Here is a 25538-nt window from a genome sequence, read left to right on the forward strand (position 1 = left end):
ATATTTTTTACCATAAAATCTAAATAATTCAACCAATGCAAATCTAATTTTTACTTTAAACGGTGCAATAAATATTTAAAAAAATTTTTTTTACACAATCCCACAATGAAATTAAAGTTTGAATACCTTCTTCTATTAAAAAAAATGAATTATTCCATACTTTTTAGACTGTCCTAAATCAAAGCTTAAATTTAAAAAATTTAGAAAACAAAAAAATAAAAAAATAAATGCATATCTTATTAAAAAAATAATAAAATTTATTATAGATGTTATTTTATGTCAAATATTTTAATTTTATTTAAATAATTAAAAAATAAATTAGGAAATAATTGAAAGTCATATGATGAAATAATATAATTATATGAACAAACAAATGACATGAGTACATAAAGAGATAGATAAAACATGCAAATTATTTAATATATTATGAATGTTTTTAGATTTTTAGATATTTTTTATATAATTGATTTATTTTATGTGTGTATTTATTTATGTATGTAGTATTGAGGACGGAAAGGAAAAATGGAGAACGAACAGTATTGATAAAAGGTAAAGAAACCTTTTAATTTAAGTACAATTTTTCACAAATATAGGTTTGATTTTTTTCTTTGAGCTCTCTCTTCAACGTCTGTATTGGGAATTGTAGAGACGGTTGTAGTTTTCTCTCCAGTCAGCTGCTTCTCTAGCCTTATGGTCAATAACATTAGCAAGATTGTTGATTTCTTGTCTTAAGTATTGACTTTCAGCTAGTTAAGATCTTCTAAGAGAGTCGAGTTCTTGGGATTAGACAATATCCCTAGTGATTAAGGCAGTATGTCTATCTCTTTCTTGACTGTTAGCATGATTGCGCCATATTTGAGCTTCGAGGTTGGCTCTCTTGGCATCTTAAGAAGTATTGATCAATTCGTGGACGATGTTGGAGTGAGAATCACGGAGATTTCTGACTTCGTATTGCTTAGAATCTAAAACGTTACGTAAGACTGCAGTGTTTCTTTCCTATTGGATCATTTCGTAATCATGAGAGCGCTTCAAGGCTTCAATTTGAGAGCGTCTTAAATCTTTAGCAACTTCTACTTCAATAGATTTTTCACGTTCAGTTCTGGTGTAGGTATTCTTCCAAAGTTCAGCTTCAATAGATTTTTCACGTTCCTTTCTTTCAGCTTCACTAGCAGATATTAAGTAGTTTCTGGCACGTTCCTTTTGTTCTAAGGCTTCTTTTTATTTAGCATCTAGAACATAGTTCAAGGTCTTTTCTTATTCTTCAAGCTTTTGCTTTTCGAAATTGTGAGAGTTTCTGAGTACATCAATATCTCTCTTGTGGATTTATTCTTAAACTTCTAATTCAAGTAGTCTCTTTCTCTCAGCTTCTTCAGCGAGGAGTCTTTTTCTTTCAATATCAGCTTCTAAAGCACGCTTTTCAATTTCAGCATTGTTTCTAGCAAGACGAGAACGAGCTAAGTTGTTACTGGTATCACGAATACGTTCTTCCTTTTGATTTAAATCACTGCGCAAGTGGTTAATGCGACCTTCAAGTACTTCACGTTCACTGTGATGGGAGTTCTTTAAGACTTCAATACTCTTTTCTCTTTCTTGGTGGATTTTTTTGACTTCTTCTTCTTTCAAAATATCAATTGATTTTTGTCTAACTCTCCAGTCGTTAGCTTCCTTCTTATTACTGAGTTCTCTTTCACGAGTTTTATTGATTCTTCTCTTGACATCTTCTAAGTTTGATCTTAAATCATCAAGATTCTTTTCCTTTTCAACCTAATAATTATTATAGAAAGAAGAATATTTATTTATTAATCTTGTAGAAGTAAATTTTGTTATAAAATTGAATGAATAATCAATTACAATAAGTTAAGAATAGGTGAGTTTCTTTGCATCGAGGGCTTCCTTAGCTCTTTGGTGATCGTCCTTGAGCTTTTCGAGCATTTCGTTGTGTTCTCTATCAGCTTATTATTCTTCAAGATTCTTGAGTTCATGGGTGTTTTCGATTTTCTTTTAAATTGTTTCAATCTAGGCTAACAAGTTTTGTTCTTATTCTCTAAGCTTTAACTCATTCTTTCTTATGCTGTAATTTTCAATTTATGATTTAGTCATGTCTTACTTAAGTTTTTCGCTTTCATCATACTTCATGTCAAGCAAGCTTCTGATATCCTTGACTTCCTTCTTGGCAGAGGCTAATTCTATTAATATGAAGAAATAAAAATTAGAAATCAAAGAAAAAAGATATTTTATTTGTATATTATGAAGCTCTTAGTTTTAATGATAAAACAAAGATATGGCTTTTATCTTAAAATAAATAAGCAGCAATAAATACATAAAGCTGGATTTTGATTGGTTTATAATGTTTTTAATCGTAAATAAATAAAAGGTAATTTTAGACTTGATTTTGCTTGTTTATTTGTTTATGAATAGAAAGTGTGTGGGAAATTAGTTGGGAAAATATTAACAAATAAAAATTAATATCAGTTAAATTTTATTCAAAGAATTAATATCCATCAAATTAATAATTCTATTTGAATTAAGCTATCTTAAATCTAATATTTTTGACTATTTGCTTTGCTTATTTGCTTAGATAATTTCCTTATACATTAATTAACAAAACTTTAAATACATTTTGCTTTGTTTAAGTAATATTTATTGGAGGAGCAGCCTACATATATATTATTATTTGATTTATTGATTTTCTATTGAAATAAAATCTATTTATTTCTAATTATCTTTCCCTAACTATAACTAAATCAATTAACTAAGAAAAGATGCAAAAAAATAAAAATAATCTATTAAATTTATGCTAAGATTAAACAAATTTGTAATTTTTTGCTCATTTTTTTTCTTTAAATCACCAAAAAATTGATAATGCTTGTTCTGAATGATAAAAAATTTCATAATTAAGTTGTTTTTATCCAGAAAATTTGAATAAACACTGATATTTAAGATATTAATTAATTTATATATTGGTTTATTACTGGAAGGGACAGTTAACAAGGTTGAATTTCTTCTGTGGAGGTCGTCAGCTTCGTCAATTTTTGATTGAATATCTTTAAGGATGTTATTGAGTTAAGCTTCATAGATTCTTAATTGTTATTCGCTAGTTTGCTTGACTCCAGAAACTCTGAGTTCTTGGTTGAAGTAAAGAGATTTCCATTCATCAACTTCTTTCATCTTTTCGTGCAATTGATTTCTTAAAGATTCGATTTCAACCTATAAAAGATCCTATTATACATCAACACTTCTTCTTAAGATATCGGCTTAGCTCTTTGCCAATTAATCTTTCAATTAAACCTCCAAATCCTATTGAGTTTAAAAAAATATTGTTTAATGATCCCTGCAAAGCTCATTTTTGAGGTAAATAAATGTTCATTCATCATATTGCAATTGATTTTTAATGAAGCTTATCATAAGAAATGTGATATATTTATTGTAAAAAATGAATGAAAAATCCAAAATAAGATTTCTTAGAAGTTAGGGCAGTAGATACAAGAATTTCAAGCCTCTAACGAGTTAATATAAAATATCCTTTGATTTACCTTTTCTCTTTCAGCGGTATAGTTCTTGGTTTTCCAGAAGTTGAGTTCTTCGATGAGACGGAGATTTTCCTTTTCGAGGATGTCTTTACGCAACTCAGATTCTTGAGCTCTAGATTTCCACTTGTCAAGGTCACCTTAGTATCTTAGCTCCATAGTATTCTTTAAATCGTAGTAGTTGTTCAATTGACGAGCTTCTGCAGTAAGTGGGCTCTTTGAGTAGTATGTATCTCTTTAACCTACCTTAGTGGGACTTTCATATTGAAGTATGTATTGCTTGGCAGGAGACTTTCTGAAGTAGCTCAAGCTTGTTGGAAGATCTAAATTTGACATTTAATATTCTTAATAGTAATTTGTTTAAGATGGTAAGACTTGTTTGAATAACAGAAAAACCTTTTTCTTTTTGCTTTTTCTTTGCTTTGTTTTTTTTAATTAATAATAATTATTGGCGTTCTAAGGGTTTTTGATAAAAGTATGTATGCTTGCTTGCTTAATGCCTTCAATAATAATGCTGAGACGGGAAAAGCTAAATAAAATTTATTTTTTTAATAATTGGTTAATATTATATATCACTTTGAACGAAATCCACTCGTTTGGTCCATAATTTCCTTTACAAAAATATATATGATAAATATATTTATATATTTATAAGAAAATGAAGATATTTATTTACTCTTCTTTATAATTGACTCTTTTACTTTATTAGTTAATTAAATAAATAAATAATTAAATAACTAACTAACTAAACTAAATAGTTATTTATCCAACTTAGCCAAGATGTTAAGATTCATCAAGCACAATCACTCAAATATTTTTCGGCACAAAAACAAAGTGTTTGATTTTTATTGATTAATTGATTTTTTTACTTGTTATTTGCTAGATTTTTTGTTAAGCTAGCTTGTCAAAATAAAACAAAAACCATCACAAATACAAATTTAAAATTAAAATATCCCCTCTTCTATCTATTTATCTAGCAGTGTTTTGTTTGGATAATTTATATAAACTTTTAATTTTATTTTTTGTTCACTCATACACCAAAATTATTAATTCTATGTAATGAATTACTGATTTTTCTTAAATTAGGATAGCAAAGCAAGATACATTCACTATTTTATTTCTTTTTCTTCCATCAACTAAATTTGTAAATTTTATCGATGTTTTGAATAAAATTTTGAGAGTTTGTTAATTTTCCACTCATTCACTCAATCAATCACTGATTATTTATCAAATAAATATCTGTAAATAAAACAATTAATTTCAAATCTATAATTTTATATTAAAAATATATTTTTGTAGTAAAATGACTTTTATTAGTTATTTGATAAATTTTATATTGTAGGAAAGTTAATCATAGTATTTAGAAGTGCCACCAATTATATCTTATTTATTAATTATATAAAATTCTATTTAGCTTAATAATTCTTTATGTAGATTTGAGGATATAATTAAAATCTTAATAAATATATTTGTGGTTGTCTTATCAAATCTAATAAGATTTTTGCATGTAAGTGAAATCAATTATTTACCTTCAAAAAATTATAATTACTCTCAATAATTATTCAAAATGCCAGCCAAAAAAAAAAAACAAATTAAAAGTAGCCAATCAATTTACTTAATTATCTTTTCTCTCCAATTAAAAAAAATCAAGAAATCATGAAATATTTGAAACATAATCTAAATCCATGCATGCCAATTCAAAATCATAAACAAAAATCTTTTTTGCATATGATGTATCAATCAATCATCATTTATTTATTAATTTTTTTTTAGTGTAAATAAATATCATTGAATTCTCTTAAAAAATTTTATTTAATTCATTTAAGCTTGTAATAAATTATAAATTTTCAAAAATTCTTAAGAATTTAATTTTATTTATAAGTGAAATGCTTGATTTACCTGACTGATCTCTAAGTAATTCAATTAAAAGTGCTTATTTCATCTAATTTAAAAGTACTTGATTACTTTTGCTTATGAGCATAAAAATACTTTTTAAACAAAACTATATATAATATTCTCAAAGTTATTTTATCTAAATTATATTTTTATGCAGAGAGATAATAAATTTTTATCAAAACACTTCATTCTTTTGTTGATGAATACAAATTTATTTTAAGTAGAATAACAAAAAATAAATAAATAAATAAATTTAATTGTCAAAATTATTTTATCTAAAATAATTTTTAGAAGGACGATAATAAATTTTCAACCAAACCTTTTCATTTTTTAAGTTTATTAAAATAAATATGCATAAATTTTATGCAAAGTAATTATTATTAAATAGATAAAATATTATTTTTTATTTTATGTAAAATAATTTTAGCAGATAAACAATATATTTTCTATGAAGCTATTAATTATTTCATTTCAAATTAAATTTTAGTTACTAATATTAATAAAATCTTAAAGAAGGAAGGAATAATGGTATAATTAAAATAAAAATTAAATAACCTGTGAATTCTACTCTTAATTAAAAAAATTGTAATGAATGACTGTCATAAATTTTGAATTAAGAATAAATTAATGAATGAATTATGAATTAATAAAATAAACTATAAGATTAATAAATATTAATTAGCTCTTACTTTTGAATTTTTTTGATGTATTTTTAATAGAGCAATAATATGTTTTTTTATCTTAATTGAACAGATTTTAAGTTCTTTTACAAAAATATATTCTACCATAAAGGTAATATTAGCCAAAAAGCCATCCATTTTTGATAAGAAAAATCATATTAACCATTTAAGCTATAAATTTGATTTGATTAATCATTTAAATATCTAAAATTAAAACAAAATAACAAACAAACAACCTTTTATTAAAAATCTAATTAAACCTATTTATTGAATATAATTAGAGGATTATAATTGAATTAATTATTGGGAATTTGTAATTATACTTATTTGCATTTTATTTTGTTAGGCAATGTATTTGTTTATTCAATTATTATTAATTCATAATAAATGTTTGAGATAAAAACTAATTTTTCTAATGATTTATTAGTAAGAAAATCTAATAATATTTATTATTATTTCAACAAGATCTTTAAAAATAAAGTAAATTTTGAATTTTTTAGTTATTTCTTTATTTTTCGTATATAAAAAATGTATCTTTTTTGAGTATTTTTTTTAGAACGTGTTTTTAAAGACAATAAATAAATAGTTAAAAAACTGATATACATTTATTTTATCAACTAAACTATTAAGAAAATAAGAAAATTTTATATTTTATTAAATAATAAATGTTTCAATTTACTTTATTTAGCTAACTTAGACTTAAAATTTGATTCATTATATAAATATTTCTACTACTATTTGATTTAAGATGTGTAATTTAGTATTTTATCTTTATCAAGTATTTGGTTATAAACTAAAATTTTTAAAAATTTTGGGAACAAACTTTTAATAAAGGAGATACTAATGCGTTGAGTTTACTTATATATGATTAGCTTTATTTAAAAGTTTTTAAATAATTCAAAAAACTGCATTTTATTATATTGTTAAATGTGTAATTGTTAAATAAATTGCTTGTAAATTTGATGAATGTTATGTTATGTTTTGTATTGTATTGTATTCAATTTTTTTTATATAATTAAAGTTTTGATTAAGCCTTTAATTAATTTATTTTCTTATACAAATAAGTGATAAAACAATCAATATTAATAGTATCGCTAAATAGGGATATATTTATAACAAAAGGGTTTATTTAAATGGACGAGGCTCTTGAATATGAAATAGATACAATCCAAACTAAATAATACAACAAGAATGATAACTCTAACTATTAATTGCCATAATAAAACTTAGGATAGGAAAGCCCAAATAACACGCGTTTGAAGAAACTAATTAAAGAAAGAGGAGGACATATTAATATTAGAAATCAATAAAAAAGCATGACTTATACAAATGAATCTCCTTAACCAAAGGAAAGAAATCCTCAAGTATAAAAATACAAGACTGTTAAATTAAATGATAAACCTATTATAAATGCGAGCTAAAATAATAATGTTGCTAGTGGGATAAAAGAAGAATAAGGCAATTCATTTTTTAGATAAAGTAGTACTACTTATTTAAGTAAGCAAGAGAAAATAGAAGCCTTGAAAAAGAAAATAGGCTTAACAAAATAGGGTAATTCAGGAGGTAAATCTGATCAGACTAAAAAAGATGGAATTGTAAAAATATTTATCATCAAATTTAAAAAATGGATAAAGCGAAATTTGAAGAAATGTACTAAAAGAAAGAGCTAATCTAAGCAAAAATAAAAAGTAAATAATGTAAAAAGAAGGACAGGAGTAGCCACTAACGAAAATCTTGATAAAAACAATAGTGGAGGGGAAGAAGGTTACGTTTCTAGCTCTGGAAATACTAAGAGAGATTCTTTATAAAATAGTTACATCAGTAAAGCTACAGCCAGCAGTGTATCTATGGTTTTTAGTGAGTAGGAAAGGATTGATAAAGAAATTTAATAACTCAAAGAAGCTGTAAAAATTATGAGCAAAGAGCGAATGTATTAGAAAGCTTATAGACATTTAATTGATGGCCTTCTTTACAGATCTGTTCGCCACGACTTAGATGGTGAAGATAATTGTTGGAGGAGATTTATTATGTTTATCTGGCACATATAAAATTCAAGTCTTTGGAACGATTTTTTGCTTTTTCTTGGCTGGGTCTATATTCTAATGAGCTTTTTCGAGCCTGCCCATAGAAATGGTTAAAGTCTTGATTAGTAGACTTTCCATTTCATGACTGGCCTAGAGAGCTTTATACTTTCATTGCAAACAATTGATCTCATAATGGAAGTTTTATAGCGTTCTAGCTAAGAAAACTAAAATCTACTTGAGGCTTTCATAAGTAGAAAAAAAAATTTATTCAGACTCATTTTCTTTGTACTAAACATTTCAGACCTGATAAATTATGTTATATAGTATCCATAAAATACATTTCGATTTGCAAGAGTTTTTCGACCACTTCAAATCATTATTTTTTCAAAATCTTTAAGAAGAAATTTTTAGGGAATCATTAATTCTGCAAAAAATTTATTGATGATATTATTTTTTGATATAATAATAACCTCATTTTGGGCTTATGTTGGTATGAATCTCATTGGAGATATCTATAATGATCCTAGCGTTGATAGTAATAAACTTTATTTAATGCTTTATTATTTTATCAATAAAAAACAAACAAACAAATTAAACTTCAAAAAAAATTTTTTTTTGTATCTCATTAAATTAAAAAAAAAAAAAACTTTTTTTGCTTGTATCAAATTAAATCTTGAAAAATTAATAAATTCATAGATTTTATTTGATAATACTGATGAATAATTTCGATTCAGTAATAACTTTATTTTACTCTAAAAATTAATTAGTTTACTCAATCTCTAACTTAAATAAATACAATTTTTTCAACTCATTAAATACTTTAGTTTTCTAATATTAATTCTATTATTTTAAAAGCTTCAATTGTAGATTTTAGAGACTTCTTTAAGGCGTCTAATAGCTTGTATATTTTTAGCTCTCTTGATCTTTTTCCAGATATTTTATTTCCTGCTGTAACTGCCTCCTTTTACTACTTACTGTATTTTCTCCCTTATATAAGTATTTTTATAAAATAAATTTAAATTTTAAAAATTAAAAGAAATTAAATAAATTATTTACAGTTATGTTCCTCCTTTTGTTTGTTCCTATTCCAGTCGCTGTCGTTTATGAAGGATTCAGAAAACATAGACTTAATCTACTTATCGGTAAAAATCAAATTAATTAATTAGGAATTCATTTGTTGATTAGCCTTAATTTATTTTATTAAAAAGCTGATAGAATTAAAAGAAGAAAAGCTTTGTGGGCTTGCTTTTAGTGCATTGTTTAAGATTAAAAGAAATCTTATATTACAAAGTCAGAATTTTGCTCTTTTTTTTATTTTGTTTACTAATAAGTAGAGCTCGAGGATCAAGCAGAAATATTGTCGGATGTCTTATATAACGAAATAGATATTAATGACAACAAAAAAGTGAGTATTGAGGAATTTTTTACTGTTTTAGAATTTACAGAATAAAGAAAAGAATTTAGACTTTAAAGGATAAAACCATCGAGACTATGGATTAACTTTAGGGAATACATTTAATTTAAATTTGATTTAACAAATGTTTTAGAAGGAAGAAAATGGGAGGCTCTTTCTTTCTTGATGACTATCGGGAGCTGCATTTTAACTATTTTAATACTTATTTATGACTCATTATCAACTGATAGTTATGTTGATTTTTTTGATAAATTTTTTTTTGCCTTTTTTTCCTTGGAAATCGTATTAAAAATTGTTGCTTTTGGACCTGTAAATTTTTCCGACGAACCTTGGAATATGTTTGATCTCATACTTGTTTTGTTTTAAGTAATCAAGATTTAATCATAAACAAACAGCATTTCAATTTATTTAAAATTTAAAAAAAGGCCTTTTTTGATTACATTTTTGTGACTTTCTTAAAAAACTCTAATGTGAAGTCAGTCAGTGCTAGCAGAGTTTTAAAAATAGCTAAATTATAAAAAGTCTTTAGAATGTTCAGAGCCTTTCGTACAGTAAAAGTGCTAAATTATGTGTTATCTGGACTCGACATTATAAGAAAAGTTTATGAAATGCTTTATAAAATAGTTATATGCATTCCGATAGTTATGAAGCTCTCTGTTATCTATGTCATTGTTATCTACATTTACACTGCAGTTGGAGTAGAAATATTTAACACCTAACTTTAAACACTATATCCTTCAGAGTATGGAAGGGCTTTATGTGACTAAACAGATGAGGGATAAACTGATTTTAATAGTTGTTAGTAAATAAACAATTAATTATAAATTTATTTAATCAAATATATTTTTAATTATATTAATAGGTATGTAAATTTTAATTCATTTGCAGGAGCATCCTTGATTTTACTTTAAGTTTGTGTAGGAGCTGGATGGGGTGATATTGTTTTCGATTTCGGAAAGAAGTTTTAAGATCTAGCAACTAGTGCTTTATATTTTAATAGTTTTCACTTTCTTTCAGTGTTTGTACTGTCTCTCATTGGTGGATTAGTTTGGGAGGTTTTTGATGTTGTTGAGAGAATTATGAGGGATTAAGAGGCTCTGGAATAGCAGCTTGCAATATATAGGAAATGGGAAGAATAGCAGCAGTAAATAGAAGCTTCTTTCTAATCATAAGATCTTTCTAAGAAATCTAATACTATCAATTAATAACAGCAACAATCACTATAATAATAAAGTTAATTTGCAAAAGCAAATTAGTAAAGGCACTCCTTGAAATTAAGTAGCGGCTACTTAAAGATGACGCCAAAGTTTACAGTAAAGTTGCCTTCAAAGTAAAGTTAATTTGAAGATGACGATGAAGACGAAGTTATAGACGAAACTGCTTAGGCTGAAAAGTCTGCCGATAAAAATCTGATAATTTTACAAAAACATTCTTAAAATAATAACTCAGTATTGTAAATAGAATCAAATGGGGAAGGTTATGAAGATGATGACATTGGAACTTCTGAAGAAATAAGCTTATCAGATAGCGACGATGACTCTAACTAAGAAGAGGAAGATAAAAATAAAAGTAAAGAGGAGGCTGAAATTGTTAGAAAGGCCCTTAATGAAGGACCAGAGACTATGGCTGGAGGAACAGAAATGCCTATAGAGGAAGTCATTAATAGTTGCTACTAAGAAAATGATTAAGAGTAGAAAGAAAATCCCAAATTTGATTAAAACCACAAATCTTAGAAATTCTTTAAGTAAAGATATTTCTCTGAAGAGCTTCTTGCTCCTGATTTAGTAGATGCTCTTGAATAACCTCAAAAGAATAGTTTATTTTTCAATAGTAATCATACTTCTAGCCAAGAAATATTTAAGTAGGATTCGAAATAAAACTCAATAAAGATATTCTCATCTAAACCTTCACAAACTAGCATTACTAAAATTGCTAATTTTCAGTAAAGACTAGGTAAAAATATCTACAATGAAGATAATCCAGAAACCTAAAAGCTGTTTTAAGCAATAAGTAAAAAGAAGAAAAAGTAAAAAAAAGAAAAAAATAAATTAAAAAAAAATTAAGAATAGGCAAAGGCTTTTAATTAGTAGTGCCTGATTGAAAATTAGCCTATTACTTAAAGAGACAAAAGTGAAATTATACTGTATTAAGATATTTTTAGACTTTCTACAATGGATCACTTCTTTAAAGATATTAATTTAAAATAGAAGAATTAATCTCCCTTGTCTGAAATTGTCTCCTCAGAATAATAATCAGAAATGAGTGAAAAGTCGCCTTCACTCTTTAGAAATTAATAGTTAGTTGAAAAAACTGCACAAGCCCCTCTACCTGTAGGAGCTGTAAAGAAGTTAAGTAAATTCCATACAATCAAAGAGGAAGAGGAAGAAGAAATGGATAACAATAGTTAGTCAATTATTAAAAATTTTAATAGATAATAATCAAAAACAAATTAGGGCAGTTAAAATGAATTCTCTGAGGATTTAGAAAATAATAAACAATAGGATTAGAATAGCTTAAACAAAATTGAAACACCTAATTCATAATAATAAGCTAAAGATGAAAAGAAATTTTTATTTAAAAAGAGTCATGGAAAACTAAGTAAGCAAATCACAGATAATTCAGAGTAACCTACTATTTAAGAAGAGCAAGAGCAGGATGATGAAGAAGTTGCATCTGCAATCTATCAAATGCAATTAAGGGGCTTACCTCATAGCACTAATCAAAATAAAAAATAAATAGAAAATAGAAATTAAAATGAAATATTGGATTCTGTATTTGAATAAACTGATGAGAATATTAACAACTTTGATCTTTTACAAAAAAACTAAATAAATAGATTAAGTCCAGTAAAATTATAAAATATTAATTTGAAAAACGAATCTTCAAATCAATTAAAATCTAAGGAAGGAATTATTTAAAATGATTAACAGTAGACTTAAGTGCAGTATATTAAATTGGCTAACGAAACTTAGAAAAATTCAGAAAATCATCCCAAAGATTAAAATGAAAAATAATAATGCAAGGGATCAATTATATTTTAGCAATTTGAACAAAATAATTTCTAATAACAACAGTAATTAATATTAAACAATAATAATTAAGCAAAAGCACGATCAGCTTAATAGCTTGGCAACAGAGTTAACGAAGAAGCTAAAAACTAATTTAATCATAGACATTCAGATACAATTAATATATAAAATTTAACAAAGGTAATAAAAGATTAGGTCAATTTTGGTGATTAAAAAGGTTTTTTAATATCCTCTGATTATTCTCCTAACTCTCAAAGCGACTCCTCTTTTGACCAATCATTTAAAAAATAAAATAAAGTCAATATGAAAATAAATAATCATTTTGAAGGAAATCTTGATGAAGATGAGAGTTGTTCTCAAAATTTGACCAATAAATTTCCTGAAAAATGCTACCTTCCTAGTAAAAAAATAAGAGAAAGCAATTGCTTACTAAATTAAGAAGAAAAACCAGAGACAGAAATAATTTTAACTCAAAAAATGTAAGAACCTTCTAAAAAATTACATTTTGGAGTTGACAGTACATTAGACTAAGAAAAGAATTCTATATTTCCAATACCTTCAACAATAGATATTTTCAAAAGTTAAAAATAAATGAGGCAACACAATGGATCTATGCAATTTTCTTAATACGAAGACAATTTTAATACATAGTTGATATAGCAAAATTCTTTATTTTCTCCTTAGTCGATGAGTCTACGCAAAATAGAAATGGATTAATTAGATAAAGATTAAATGAGAAATATGTAAATAACATCTTAAACAAATTCAAAGCATTTGCTTATATTGGAAGAAGAAACTACTTAAGAGCATAAAAAGACTGAAAGTAATGAGAATCATAATTTTCCATTAAATAATGAACACTCTGATGAAATAATATAATCAAGATCTAAAATTATTACAAACGATACTCAAACGAATTCGAAGAATAGTAAAACACCAATTGCTGTTAACATAGAATCAGAAACTAATTTTGTAACAAGTCTTGCAGATGAATAAAACAATTTATTGAATTAAGAAGGATATCAAAAATTAAGCAAAAAAAATAATTACAAAGATATTAATTATAGTAACTTCAAGAGAGAAATAGAATAAAATGAATAGCTTTCTGATGATCTTAATGCAGAGAGTGATTTAAATTAAATAGAAGTTAAGAATCATGAGCTGGAGGCATCGTTTATTCAAGAAATGCATGATATAGATTAAGAAAATTAAAGTAAAGAAATAAGAAGAAATTAAAGAAGAGAAATGAAGTTAAAGATTCACTTAGAGAAATTGGAAAAGTATAGAAATGAGTTGTGTCAATATTACAAGTCTAGCCTTCAAGATATTACAGCTCAAAATGATTAATAATAATATTAATTCATGAATTACGGCAAAACAAATATTTTAAACAAATAATAAAATCCATCATAATAGCAATAAAATATTACCAATACAGCCTAAAGAGATATCATCCACGATAGGCCAAAAAACTATTTGATGAAGAGCTTTCTGATGAATATAAACAACGATTTAAGAAATGAATAAAAAGCTAAGGTAAAAATAGATCTTAACAATAAAAACTTTATCATAAACAAGGCAATCTTAAAGTCAGTAGACTAAGAAAAAATTGAGAAAATCGAGCTAAGACACTTTAGATAACTCTATGGTAAAGAATTCGAAGATTTACTTGATAAGGAATTTTTCCCTTTATGGCACCTATAAGCCAAAGTTCTATTTCATTTTGACAACATCCTCAAGTAATAAAATTAAATACTTTTTCTTAAATTTACTTGTTCAATAAGAAATGGAAGATTTAATTTGAAAAGTTTGATTGATTTTTATTTATTACTAAAATATAAGTGTTTTGAACAAAGCTTTTATTTAAAAAATATTATTTTTGTTTGATTAATTGGACTAAATATAATTGTTATTAATTAATTTATTTAAAAAGATATGATCACATTCCTGTTGAGAACTTCGTTTAGCTTTATTGTAGTTTAGAAATGCAAATATCTTCTTTGCTGATGAATAAATTTTCTTCATTCAAAATTATCTATCAAGATTAAGATGATAAATGGTTTACAATTAATTTTGTTTAGGAAGCTTATTTCCTGTAAGAAGTTGAGAGCCATGGGCCTTGGAGATATTTTAAAGAATTATTCGAAGATAATCCATAAAATTTAAAATTATTTAAGCACAGGAATATTTTTGGTTATGCAGACAAAAATTAATACATCAGGAAAAACCTCAAGAAATTCTTTTCAATATCTTAAGATATTTCAAATAGCTATTACTTTAGAAAACTTCAAATAAATCAAAGAAGGAGCGATGTTATTTACATTCCTTTTGTAAACGATAATCCAGAGTAAACTTCTAAAGGTCTTTTAGATAACCTTTTAAAAACACCTACTCTACCTTAATATATCAAGAGAGACGATTTATCATAAGAAATGATACCTTAAATTAAAAAAGGTTTAGTAATAGCTTATTTATTTGATAATCCTAACGTAAAGTAAAGAAAAAGAACCTTTGTATCTGAAAAAATCAATATAGAACAAGCAATTGCTGAGGAAGATATTCTAGAAAGAGAACTACTTTCTCATACCCTGAACTACTCATACTCTCTTGAGTTACTTAAAGATATGCAAAAGCATATTATGATGAACAAAGACATGCTATTTAAAAAGATATCCTAATTTTACTTCTATCGTGCCTGCTTCGAAAGAAATTTCTGCAGCATGATGGAGCTGCCATTTGAATAATGATCTATTTATTCCATTTTTTAATAGTTTCTTTTTAATGAAAAAATTAACATCAAAAATAAAACAATTTTATCAAATTTATACTAATTTTGATATGAATATTTAACAGAAATCTATCTAGCATCTATCTCCTAACTAACTAATAACAAACAAACAAACAAACAAACAAACAAACAAACAAACAAACTAGCTACATAAATAAATAATACTTACTTACTAATTCTAAAATAAATTTATTTAATTATTTAATTATAATATAACTAAATAATAATGATAAAATAACACAACTCACCTAGCTAACTATTAACCTATAAATAGATATATTTATTTATATATATATTCCAGCTAAAATCTTAAACTAATATACTTCTTATTTAAAAAAACTATTTATTTATTCTTAAAAAATGTAGTTATATATAAATGTAGTATTTATTTATTCATTTTTCTAAATTTAATATATTTCAAACTTACTTTTTAAAAAGAAGTTATTGCAAATTATTTTTTTTAACAATAAAAGCAAAAAAAATCCTTTCAAAATTTTTAGCTTAAAAAACATATGAATATTTTTATTTTTAGAAAAATGGCAGAATATCAATTAACAAATAATCAAGAATTTTATTACAATAAAAGCAATTAATTGCTGAATTTTACTGCATTAATCAATAAACAAATAAATAAACGTTAAAAAATTTTATGAGAATATTTAAAATATAATGAAAACTAATTTAGTAAAAAAACGTATTTTTAAATTTAAAGAGCAGGAAATTGAAAATTAATTCATCCAGCAACTCAATTATTATTTTACATTTAAATTAACTTAGATCTGTCATCATTTTGAATTTATTATCAATTTTATTTTAGGAGTTATTTTAAGATAATTAATTATTTTAGTACAAATAAGGTTATATCAAAACATAAATAGAACAAATTTGATTTATCTTTGAAATAACATAATAAATTTTAAATGGGTGTTTATTTGATAACTTTTAATAACATTCAAATTAAAACTAGTTCAAGAGAATTTTAAAATTATAGATTTTGCTTCTATAATTGCTTTTATTAGAGATAAGTATACATTTTTATATATTAATACATATATACTTACAATAAATAAATAAGAGTGAATAAATGTTAATATTTATAATTTTACTATATTTTTATTTAAAATTGATGTGATTGCGCTTGATTTCATTAGTTAACTATATATTTTAGTAGTATTTTTTCTGTATCATGAATCTTTTTCAAATAAGACTGAGCTTATAAAGCTAAAGAGTACTATAACCATTTTATAAATAATAAAGCTGCCAATTAATATGCCAAAAAACATGATAATGTAGAATAAAACTAATCTAATTATTGAAAAGTAATCTTTTGGAGACTGAAATAATTCTTAGCTATTTTGATGCTAAGTGCTATGATTATAAATATGGTTTTTAAGCATCTTTGTTGAGTATTCATTTTTAACTAAAGGTAATTCTAAGCTCAAAATAGATTACTATTATTATGATTAATGATAGTTTTCCTGCTTGCCAACGTATTTTTAGTTACTTAAAATATTTAATTCTATGCAATTTCCATCACTCATATCACTATTTATGTAGTTTGTAAGTTTTGGTTTGAGTGTTATTAGTTCCTTTTTGCAGCAACAACTTCAAATAAGCAGAAGCTTAGATTTTTATTTTATCTAATTTTTAAGGTATATTTTTTTTAATAGAATTATAAAATTAAATTATCTATTTTTGTATTTAAAATTTCAATCAGTTAATCTTATCCCTTAATTCAGCAGCTATTAATTCAATCATTTCTTCATTCATTCATTAATACATTCATTTATTTATTTTTTTCTTATATTATTTAACCAATTTATAAATTTCTTTTACAAGTCTTGATTAAATTGTAAAATCTTTTATAATAAATATCCTTTACTATAAATAGAATTTTTACTAGCAAGTTGGTTGAAAATAAATAAGTATATAGATAGATAGACATCTACTTGAAATAAATTTAGTTTATGAAGAATTATTAAAAATTATATTTTTTATTTTACAATAGACAATAGATAGTGTACTTAACAGTTAATTATATAATAAAACTAAAACAAAACAATCTTAATTAATTATAATAATAATGAAAGTGATAATATTTATTTATTTATTTAGAGTTTTTTTGTTAATAAGAGTCAATTGATTTTTAAAAATTAAGTGATGGATTATTTGTTATTATTTAAATCTAGGTGGCTTTTAATCTTCTGCTTTATTTTATCAGCATTATTTTCATTTATGCTGAATTTCAGATTTTGTCAATCTAGGATCTATATCTTCTTAGTTGCTAGTGTTGTTAACGTCGTGGTCATCAATTGACTTGGCTAATTCTTTAAGAGAGACATAATCTCTTTTAACACTCATCATAGCAGCTGTTGCCATAGACATTTATGAAAGCTTTTTATACATGCTTCTTGTTTCTTCCTTAGAACGAATTGAACTTACAGAAGCTCTGCTTTGACTTAGAGCAGCAACTCCACTCATTAATCTTTAGCTTAATTCTTTACCACTGAGTTTATCAGCTTGCTCGTCATGTGAGTTGTTATCAGATAAATTATCTGTAATCTTTGAAATTTGAGAGAACTTCAGGTCTTAGCTGAAATTGATATCTCCTTAACGAGAATTATTTTAGAGGTGTTCAATCGTTTACTTGTATACTTGTATTTTTTAGTTATAATCTTAACTTATTATATTTTATTCTGTTTCCTTTTCCTTAATCTTTCTTGATAATTTATCTTCAATTTCTTTCTTTGATGCTTTTGTCTATTCTAGTTAAGTGCTGATTAAAACAATTTTTTCTTCTTATTTAAGAGTCTTTTCTTCTAGGTCACTCTTATCAGATTCAAGATTCTACAATTATTTTAATAAAAATTTAGAATATAATTGCTAAAATTAAATAAAATATTACCTTAATGATTTGATTTTTTTCCTTAATTTCTTTCTCAAATGCTTCTATTTAATTTTGATTTTCTAATTTATAAATAAAAATAATTATTTTATTCATTTATTTTTTTTTTTTAATTAAAGTTTTATTTACCTTTGATACTTGCTTTGTGTGTATCTATTTCCTTGTTTAAGACAGCTATCTTTTCAGATAACTAGGTAGACAATTTTGAATTTTCTTCTTCCAAAGATTTTAATTTTTCTTCATGGTTCTTTACTGAAGATTGAAGGGTGTTAATTTTATTGTTAAGATTGTTTTCTTTTTCACGGAATTCTTTTTCTTATTTCATATTCTTTGAAGAAAGTTCTTATATTTATTATGAAGAATCGCCTTGTTTGCTAGATAATATTTTTTCAAACTCAGCGTCCTTTTCACTAATTTTACTTTCATATTCAGCAATAGTCTACTAGTTCTTTTGAATCCACTCCTTTTCAATAGAAATTTTCTTTTCTTCAGACTATTAAAGTTCCTTAGCGAGCTTTTCTTAATTTTCACTCAACTCTGAAACTTTTTTCTATTCAGCAATGAGTTTCTCTTGCAACTCATTTTAAATCTCATTGATCTTTTTCTTTTGTTGAGTAAGTACTTCAATTTCTTCATTTTTTTCTTTTAATTCATCTATGAATTTCTATTCTTTTTTCTTATACTATGATTCTAGTTAACCTTTTTCTTCTTCTAACTTCTTACATGTTTCTTAAATAGTTTTCATTGTTTCAATCTTTTTGTTATTGAGTTACTTCAAACTTTCAACTTCCTTTTCCAAAGTCTTGACTGTTTAGTTAATGTTATCATCTCAGTTAAATAAATAAAAAAAATAAATAATTTTACCTTATTTTTAGTGCTTATCTTCAGTTTAACGAGTTTTAGTGTCATGTCTGGCAACTTAAATTTTTAACTCATCAACTTTAGTAATAAATTCTTTTTTGACATCTTCTTTGGCAGCTTTTTCGCTTTCAAGGAGAGCTTCATAATTTTATTTTAGTTTGTGAATTTCTTCGTCTGCTAACAAATCGTTTTCTTCTTTTTCTTTCTTCACTCTCTCGTATTATTTAACTTGCTTATCATACTTTTACTAGAGTTCTGCTTGTTATGCTTCAAGTTTCTCAATTTTTTGAGTTAACTCTTGTTTTTCAGTATTGTTTTCTTCATCGATTTGTTATATTTTAGAGCTGAGTGCACTGTTTTCTTTCTTAAATAGATTGAGTTGTGTTTCTTTTTAGTTGAGTTAACCAGCAATTTATGCAAGTTAATTTTAATATTTTTCTAAGTCGTTTTTAAGTTAGTGTTCTTCATGTGTTTATGATGCAATGGTTTTTTCTAATTCGCTCAATTTATTTTTAAGCTCAAATTAGACTTAGTTATTTTACTCTTCAATTTCTTTCTTTTGGTTATTCCACTATAGTTCAAGTTGTTATTATTTTTCTTTATTTTCATTCAATTAGACTTCCAAAACTTGGCATTTTTTGACTTATTCATTGAAAAGATCAACTTAACTTTGATACTTTTGCTTAGAAGCTTCTAATTCAGTTTCTAATTTCTTAGCTAAGCTGATCTATACATCGAGTTAGTGTTTATATTCCTTTTCCATTATTTCTTTGAGTTATTTTGATTGTAACTCAATATCTTTATCATGCTTTAACAAATCTTCTCTTTCCTTCACCATTTCAGCAATTCTTTCTTCGAATTTCTTAGCAACTTAAATTTATTCTTCAATTTTTCTTTCTTTTTCTTCTATTAGTGCATTCTTTTCTTGAGCTATTATTTACAAATAATAAATAAATAAATTTAAAAAATAATCAAAATGAAATAAATTAATAATTTCTTCTGATATTTTAAAATGAAAATTAAAAACAAAAGAATAAATTTGAGAATTAATTTTTAAATAGTTAATTAATTTCTGATTACTTTGATTTGTTAGAGTTTGAATTTATGAGTTGAGTTAGTTAATTTGGGTTGTATACTATTGTTCAGATTGTTAAATCTTTAGTTAATATTCACTTTAAACTTATTGAATCTCAGATTTTAATTTGCTGATCTTCATTTCATTTTCGTTTAAAATTTAGGAGGAGCTGGTTGAGTGACGCTTTTCTGCCTCTTGAATTTAGAATTTGGTTTCAGCCTAGATTTTTGCAAGCTATTCTTTAGCTTCTACTACTTATTGATGCAAATTATGCTCCTTTTCTTCATAAGAGAAAACTTACTCTGCTAAAGCTTTTTTAGATTTCTCTAAATCTTCAATCAACTACTTCTTCTCTGCAATCTCTTTTATGTGTAAGAACAACTTAGATTCGATATCAGAAATTTACTTTTTATATTTAGTATCTTATTCTTCTGACTCAGTTACTATTTTAGATAAATTTTATCTTAAATCTTCATTAGTGTTGTATTCTTGCTCAATTTTTTCTTTTAATTTATCGCATTCTTCTCTCTATTTAACAACTTCTTCCTTTAATGAGATGATTTCTTATTATTCGTCTTTTTGCTACAATTAACTGCTGTCTTCTTCATCTTGATTAACAAAATTTTCTTATATGTTGATCAAGTTATCTTCTTTCTTGTAAATTCTAACAACTTCTGGGGATTCTGTTAGCTACTTTTGGGAGTTGGGAACATGTTGAACTTCTAATTATTGCTAAAGTTATCTGATAGTTTCATTAAGTTCCTCAATTTAATTTTCGTATAAAATCGAATCCATATTATTAGCTTGATTTCTAACTTCCTTCTCGCCTCTTTCTTCAACATGTTAAATAACACTAAAGCTTTCTTATTCCATTTTTTGAATAATCATACGATACTCTTCTGTTCTTTCTTGAATTTCTTTTTCTTTAGCTTAAACTAACTCTTCATTTTTTAAATTCAAAGTCTCATTCAAATTTTTTAAGTTTTGAATCTCACTCAGCAAGTTATCTGTGTTAGGATTATCTTTTTTATAAAAATAATTTTTAACATTTTAAAGTCACAAAAAATTAAGAAAATAAATTAAACAAATGAAACATTCTTTCTTGTTATTCTTAAAAATAAATTCATCTGAATTATTTTCTTAAAAAATTAAATTTTTAATTCAATAAAAATAAATATTAAAAAAATAAATTAATTAATTTTAGTTTACTTTCATTTGCTAGTTAGGCCATTGCTAATTGAGTCTATGTTAATTCCATATTTTGTTAGTTAATTTTTAAGTTTTAATTGTGGAGTTCTTCTACTTGCTTCTTTAAGTTCTAAATTTCCTCTAATTTTTAGTTAAGAAAGATAAAAATGTTATAATTTATTTGCTTTTACAATTTAAAATAAATGAATTACCATCATTATTATTTCCATATTGGCAAGATATGTTTTGTATTTCATATTCTAATTTCTTGCTGTTTGTCTTTTCTTCAATTAAGCTTTGTTCTAAAATTTCAACTTGTTTGTTCATTTTTTATACTTCTTACTCATATGCAATTTTTTAGTTTAAGACAGTTTCTTCAAACTATTTCTTCAATTACTAGATTTATAATTCTTTATCTTATATTTGAGTTTCAGGGATTTTGGTTGAGTTTATATTTATTTATGAGATTGAAATATTTTGAATTTCATTCTACAATTTTTAGTTAGTGGTCTTTTCATTTGCTAATTAATACTCTAGCAAAGCTATCTGAGAGCTAATTCTGTTGATTTCTTCTTAGTGCTACTTTCTAAGATTAGAGAGCATTTCTTCATGCTTTCTCTTGGTCTCTTCAGAATTTGCAGATGAAGAAGCTACAGGATCGTAAATTCTACTTTACTCTGCTACTAATGTGGATAAGTTTTAAATTTCGCCCTAAAGCTTCTTGTTATTGAACTTCTCAGTAGTTAGGCTAGACTCAAGTTCATATATTTTTTAATTGACGTTCAAAAGTTCCTAGTTAAATTACTATCTTTAAACAGATATTATATTTTCATATTCACTTTTAATATTTTCTATTTATTGATTATTGTATGAAGGTGAACTCTTTGTGTTATTAGAACCTACTATAATCTAATCATTTGTTAAATTCAAAATATCAGTTTGTAACTTCTGTGTTGTTGCTTTTTCTTAAATCAAAGAAGTTTCAAGCTCAGAAATTTAATTTTTCATATTTTATAAATTTTAACTATATTATTGTTATTCCTCATAAAGTTTTCTTTCATATTGCTATTTAACCTAGTCTAATTTGTATTCATCAATCTAAAATTATAATAGAAATATTTAATATTCAAATTCAAAAAATATTAACTAAATTTACTTAGACAGTTTTTCCCTCAATAGTTTTTTGAATAACTGTATTAAGCTACTCATTAAGTTAAGTACATGTATGATTTAGTTCATCATTTTTCTTTTGGGCTTCTTAATTCTTTTTTCTATAGTCTTCCAATTCCTTATGCGATCTTTCTAACTCCTTTTATATTAACAACACCTTTTACTCGTAAGTAGTTGCTATGTCTAAATCCTATTTATTTTTTTGTAAGTTTTAATAAGAATTAAAATTGATATTTGATCGTTTTTAATAAATAATCTTAATTAAAAATAAAATCGCTAAAATTTTATTGATAAATTTAATTTTATTTATTTGGTTAATTCATTCGCTTAATGAAAACAAAAAAATAAATCAATCAAATTTAAATTAAGAGTAAAATTTCTAAAATCTTTTTCATAACAGCTATTAAATTTTTAAAGAATCAAATTTATACCTTTTGAATTGAGAAAGAAATATCTGGCTTTGTTCCAGCTGCTCCTCCTATCATACTTTTATTAATTTAGGAATAGCTTTCATGGAGCATAGATATTTTGAGCTTCAAGTCATCATTTTCGTGCTTCAATGACTCTTCGATTTCTTTCCACTTTTATTTATTTTGCATAAAAAATTTTAAGTTGCTTTCAGTAAGTTTCTAGAATTCATCAATAAGCTTGTCACTAACTTTATCAGGAATCATAGAAATACTATTAAATTTGGAGGTGTTTAATTGGTTAAAAGATTAGTTTAAGTTTCCATTTGATTTATATGTATTTAATGTGCCACCATTTTCTGGGACATTCTAAATAGTACTAGGTACATAATTAGATGCATTTCTGCTTGTATCTCTGTAAGGCTAGTAGGTAAATATATTTTGTTGTTGTTATTATTGCTACTAAATAGCGCTATTCTTGGTCGATGATTCTGTTTAAAAGAATTTTGCTTAGATTGGTGATGAATACTAAGGAGAGTATGGAGCTATTTCAATAGGATGAGATATCTTGGTTTAAATAGATTCATAATTTATTTTTGGGGATGAAAGATCAGGTTTTTGTGTTTGAGCAAGACTGTTTAAGTTATTTGGTGTACTGCTTTATCTCATTCCTTGGCTTTATGTGGCTCCATTAGAGTTAGCTTATTGTTTTTATTAGATTTATTAAATTATTTATTAAGATTGTGAAATGGATTTGTATTTGTTGATTATAGATTAAGCTAAATCAGAGTTGTTAGCTGGAGAGGTAACTTAAACAGGAGCTGCTGAAATTCTTGGTGAGCTCACAGAATTAATATTTGCATTTTAGATCTAGTAGGAAGATACTGTTAAAGGTTAGCCAATTATACCAGTTTATTGTTAAGGTGAAGCCAGCTAGGTAACTAACTATTATGAGTATCTAATTCCAGACTATTAAATTGGGGCAACACTAGAATTAACTACAGTTGTTGTTCCTGTAGCAGGAGCTTACTACGTTATTGTCACATATTAGTATTATGGAATAGCTGCAGTGGTAGTGAAAGTCTAATATTAGACAGTGCTAGTAGCATTTTTGCTTGAAGGGGTTTAATATGTGTTAGAAAGTTTGGTAGAAGGGGTGCCTAATGAATGATAAAGTAAATGGTAAGGTAAATGAATTAAAAAATAATGCAAACATACCTATTTGAGGTTAATAAGTGTTCATTTTTTAGTAGAAAACCTAATTAAATTTGTTTGTTTTGCTTAGCTATTAATTAATTAATTAATCTATTTATTTAATTATTAAATTATTGATTTTCTTTTTTTATCTAACACAAAGTAATATTTATTTTACTTTATTTTTTGAATAAATTAGGATTAATTTAATAAATATTGAAATTTATTTTTATTATTTAATTAATTTGTTAGTTAGCTACCTATCAATCGTTCTTCTAATTCTTAAGTATTATTTGATAAAAGCTATCAATCAATTTTATTTTTTTGCAATATTTTAAATTAACTATTAATACCATTCTAACTAAGCTTAGTAGCACCATCATTCATTCATTATTACTATTCAAAGATCTATTTAATAACTTAATAAATTAATTTATTCAATTATAACCAATAAAGGTACAGACAGACAGAAGCTGCTTCAAAAATGAATTAAAACTAAATAGTAATAAATAGGTTGTCTATGGTCATTTTTTTATGTGAAGTACAATATATACTACTTTAATCTCTTTAAGAACCTCCCATAGCACATTTAAGCCTTGTGTATCAATTTTATCAAACTAAAAATGACACTAGTTAGTGAGTATTCTAAACTAATTCATGATCTGTTAGAAGCAAACTATAAACATACATACATATTACTCCGTTAATACTATCCGTATTTTATTGAAATTCAAATAATTTTGCAAAAACACTTTAAAAATAAAAACCAAATTAAATTATTTTGAATAATAAATTAATTAATAGATTTGTGATTTTTTTAATTTATTAACAAATAACAATAAAAATGAATTATAATTCTATTCTAAAAATATGTTTAAAAACATAAATATTTCTCTTAATTCAGAAATATAATACTTCAATTTAGCATATTAGGTAAGTTTTACTACTTTTGATATAACTAAATCTAAACACAAAAGGGAAAAAACTAACTTATCCATTCATTCATTAATTATTAAACCCTTAATATTTATCAATTAAGTAATTTGATTATTTTGTTAATTACTAAGATATTTTATCTTAAATTATAAATAGATTATCTTTTATTTCTAGAAAGAACTTTACAAGATATTACTAATTATTGATCAATAATTAATTTTCAAAATAACATTCAATTTCAAAACTTTTCCATTTTCTGTTATTCAGAAATGAAATACTATAATTAGTGTTTTAATTAGTTTTAATCTCAACTGAATCTAACTCAAAAGAGAAAAACTAACATGTTGATTGATTTTATTAATTCAAACCCTATATTTATCATTAAAGTAATTTAATTAATTAGTTAAATACTAAGATTTTAAATCTTAAATTATAAATATATTA

General features: G+C 24.6%; 4 protein-coding genes across 4 annotated transcripts; 1 reads left to right on the forward strand and 3 right to left on the reverse strand. All coding sequences in view use genetic code 6, as the record gives it.

Moving 5' to 3' along the window:
• Positions 1 to 621: 621 nt before the first annotated feature.
• On the reverse strand, positions 622 to 3863 carry TTHERM_00006320 (tetrin A; the record flags this gene model as incomplete). Its single annotated transcript, XM_001008113.2, has 4 exons — positions 622 to 1764; positions 1852 to 2186; positions 2973 to 3297; positions 3534 to 3863. 4 exons carry the CDS (start codon positions 3861 to 3863, stop codon positions 622 to 624), a joined length of 2133 nt encoding a protein of 710 aa, XP_001008113.2.
• Positions 3864 to 7065: 3202 nt separating this feature from the next.
• On the forward strand, positions 7066 to 15317 carry TTHERM_00006330 (cation channel family transporter; the record flags this gene model as incomplete). Its single annotated transcript, XM_001008114.2, has 8 exons — positions 7066 to 7096; positions 7226 to 8662; positions 8983 to 9123; positions 9186 to 9269; positions 9336 to 9907; positions 9967 to 10343; positions 10404 to 14309; positions 14504 to 15317. 8 exons carry the CDS (start codon positions 7066 to 7068, stop codon positions 15315 to 15317), a joined length of 7362 nt encoding a protein of 2453 aa, XP_001008114.2.
• A 1225-nt stretch (positions 15318 to 16542) lies between these two features.
• Positions 16543 to 16899, reverse strand: TTHERM_00006340 (transmembrane protein, putative; the record flags this gene model as incomplete). Its single annotated transcript, XM_001008115.3, has 1 exon — positions 16543 to 16899. One exon carries the CDS (start codon positions 16897 to 16899, stop codon positions 16543 to 16545), a length of 357 nt encoding a protein of 118 aa, XP_001008115.1.
• Positions 16900 to 17587: 688 nt separating this feature from the next.
• TTHERM_00006350 (hypothetical protein) lies at positions 17588 to 24378 on the reverse strand (the record flags this gene model as incomplete). The annotated part of the gene is made up of 10 exons (XM_001008116.3): positions 24183 to 24378; positions 22989 to 24124; positions 22544 to 22747; positions 21600 to 22485; positions 21409 to 21528; positions 20205 to 21221; positions 19128 to 20054; positions 18393 to 19070; positions 18264 to 18325; positions 17588 to 18205 (listed from the first exon to the last, which is right to left on the reverse strand). The coding sequence occupies exons 1-10, from the start codon at positions 24205 to 24207 to the stop codon at positions 17588 to 17590; spliced, it is 5673 nt and encodes a 1890-aa protein (XP_001008116.2). The 5' UTR covers positions 24208 to 24378.
• Positions 24379 to 25538: the final 1160 nt, after the last annotated feature.

Source organism: Tetrahymena thermophila, assembly GCF_000189635.1.
Source record: "Tetrahymena thermophila SB210 genomic scaffold scf_8254803, whole genome shotgun sequence".
In the NCBI taxonomy this organism is placed as follows: Eukaryota; Ciliophora; class Oligohymenophorea; order Hymenostomatida; family Tetrahymenidae; genus Tetrahymena; species Tetrahymena thermophila.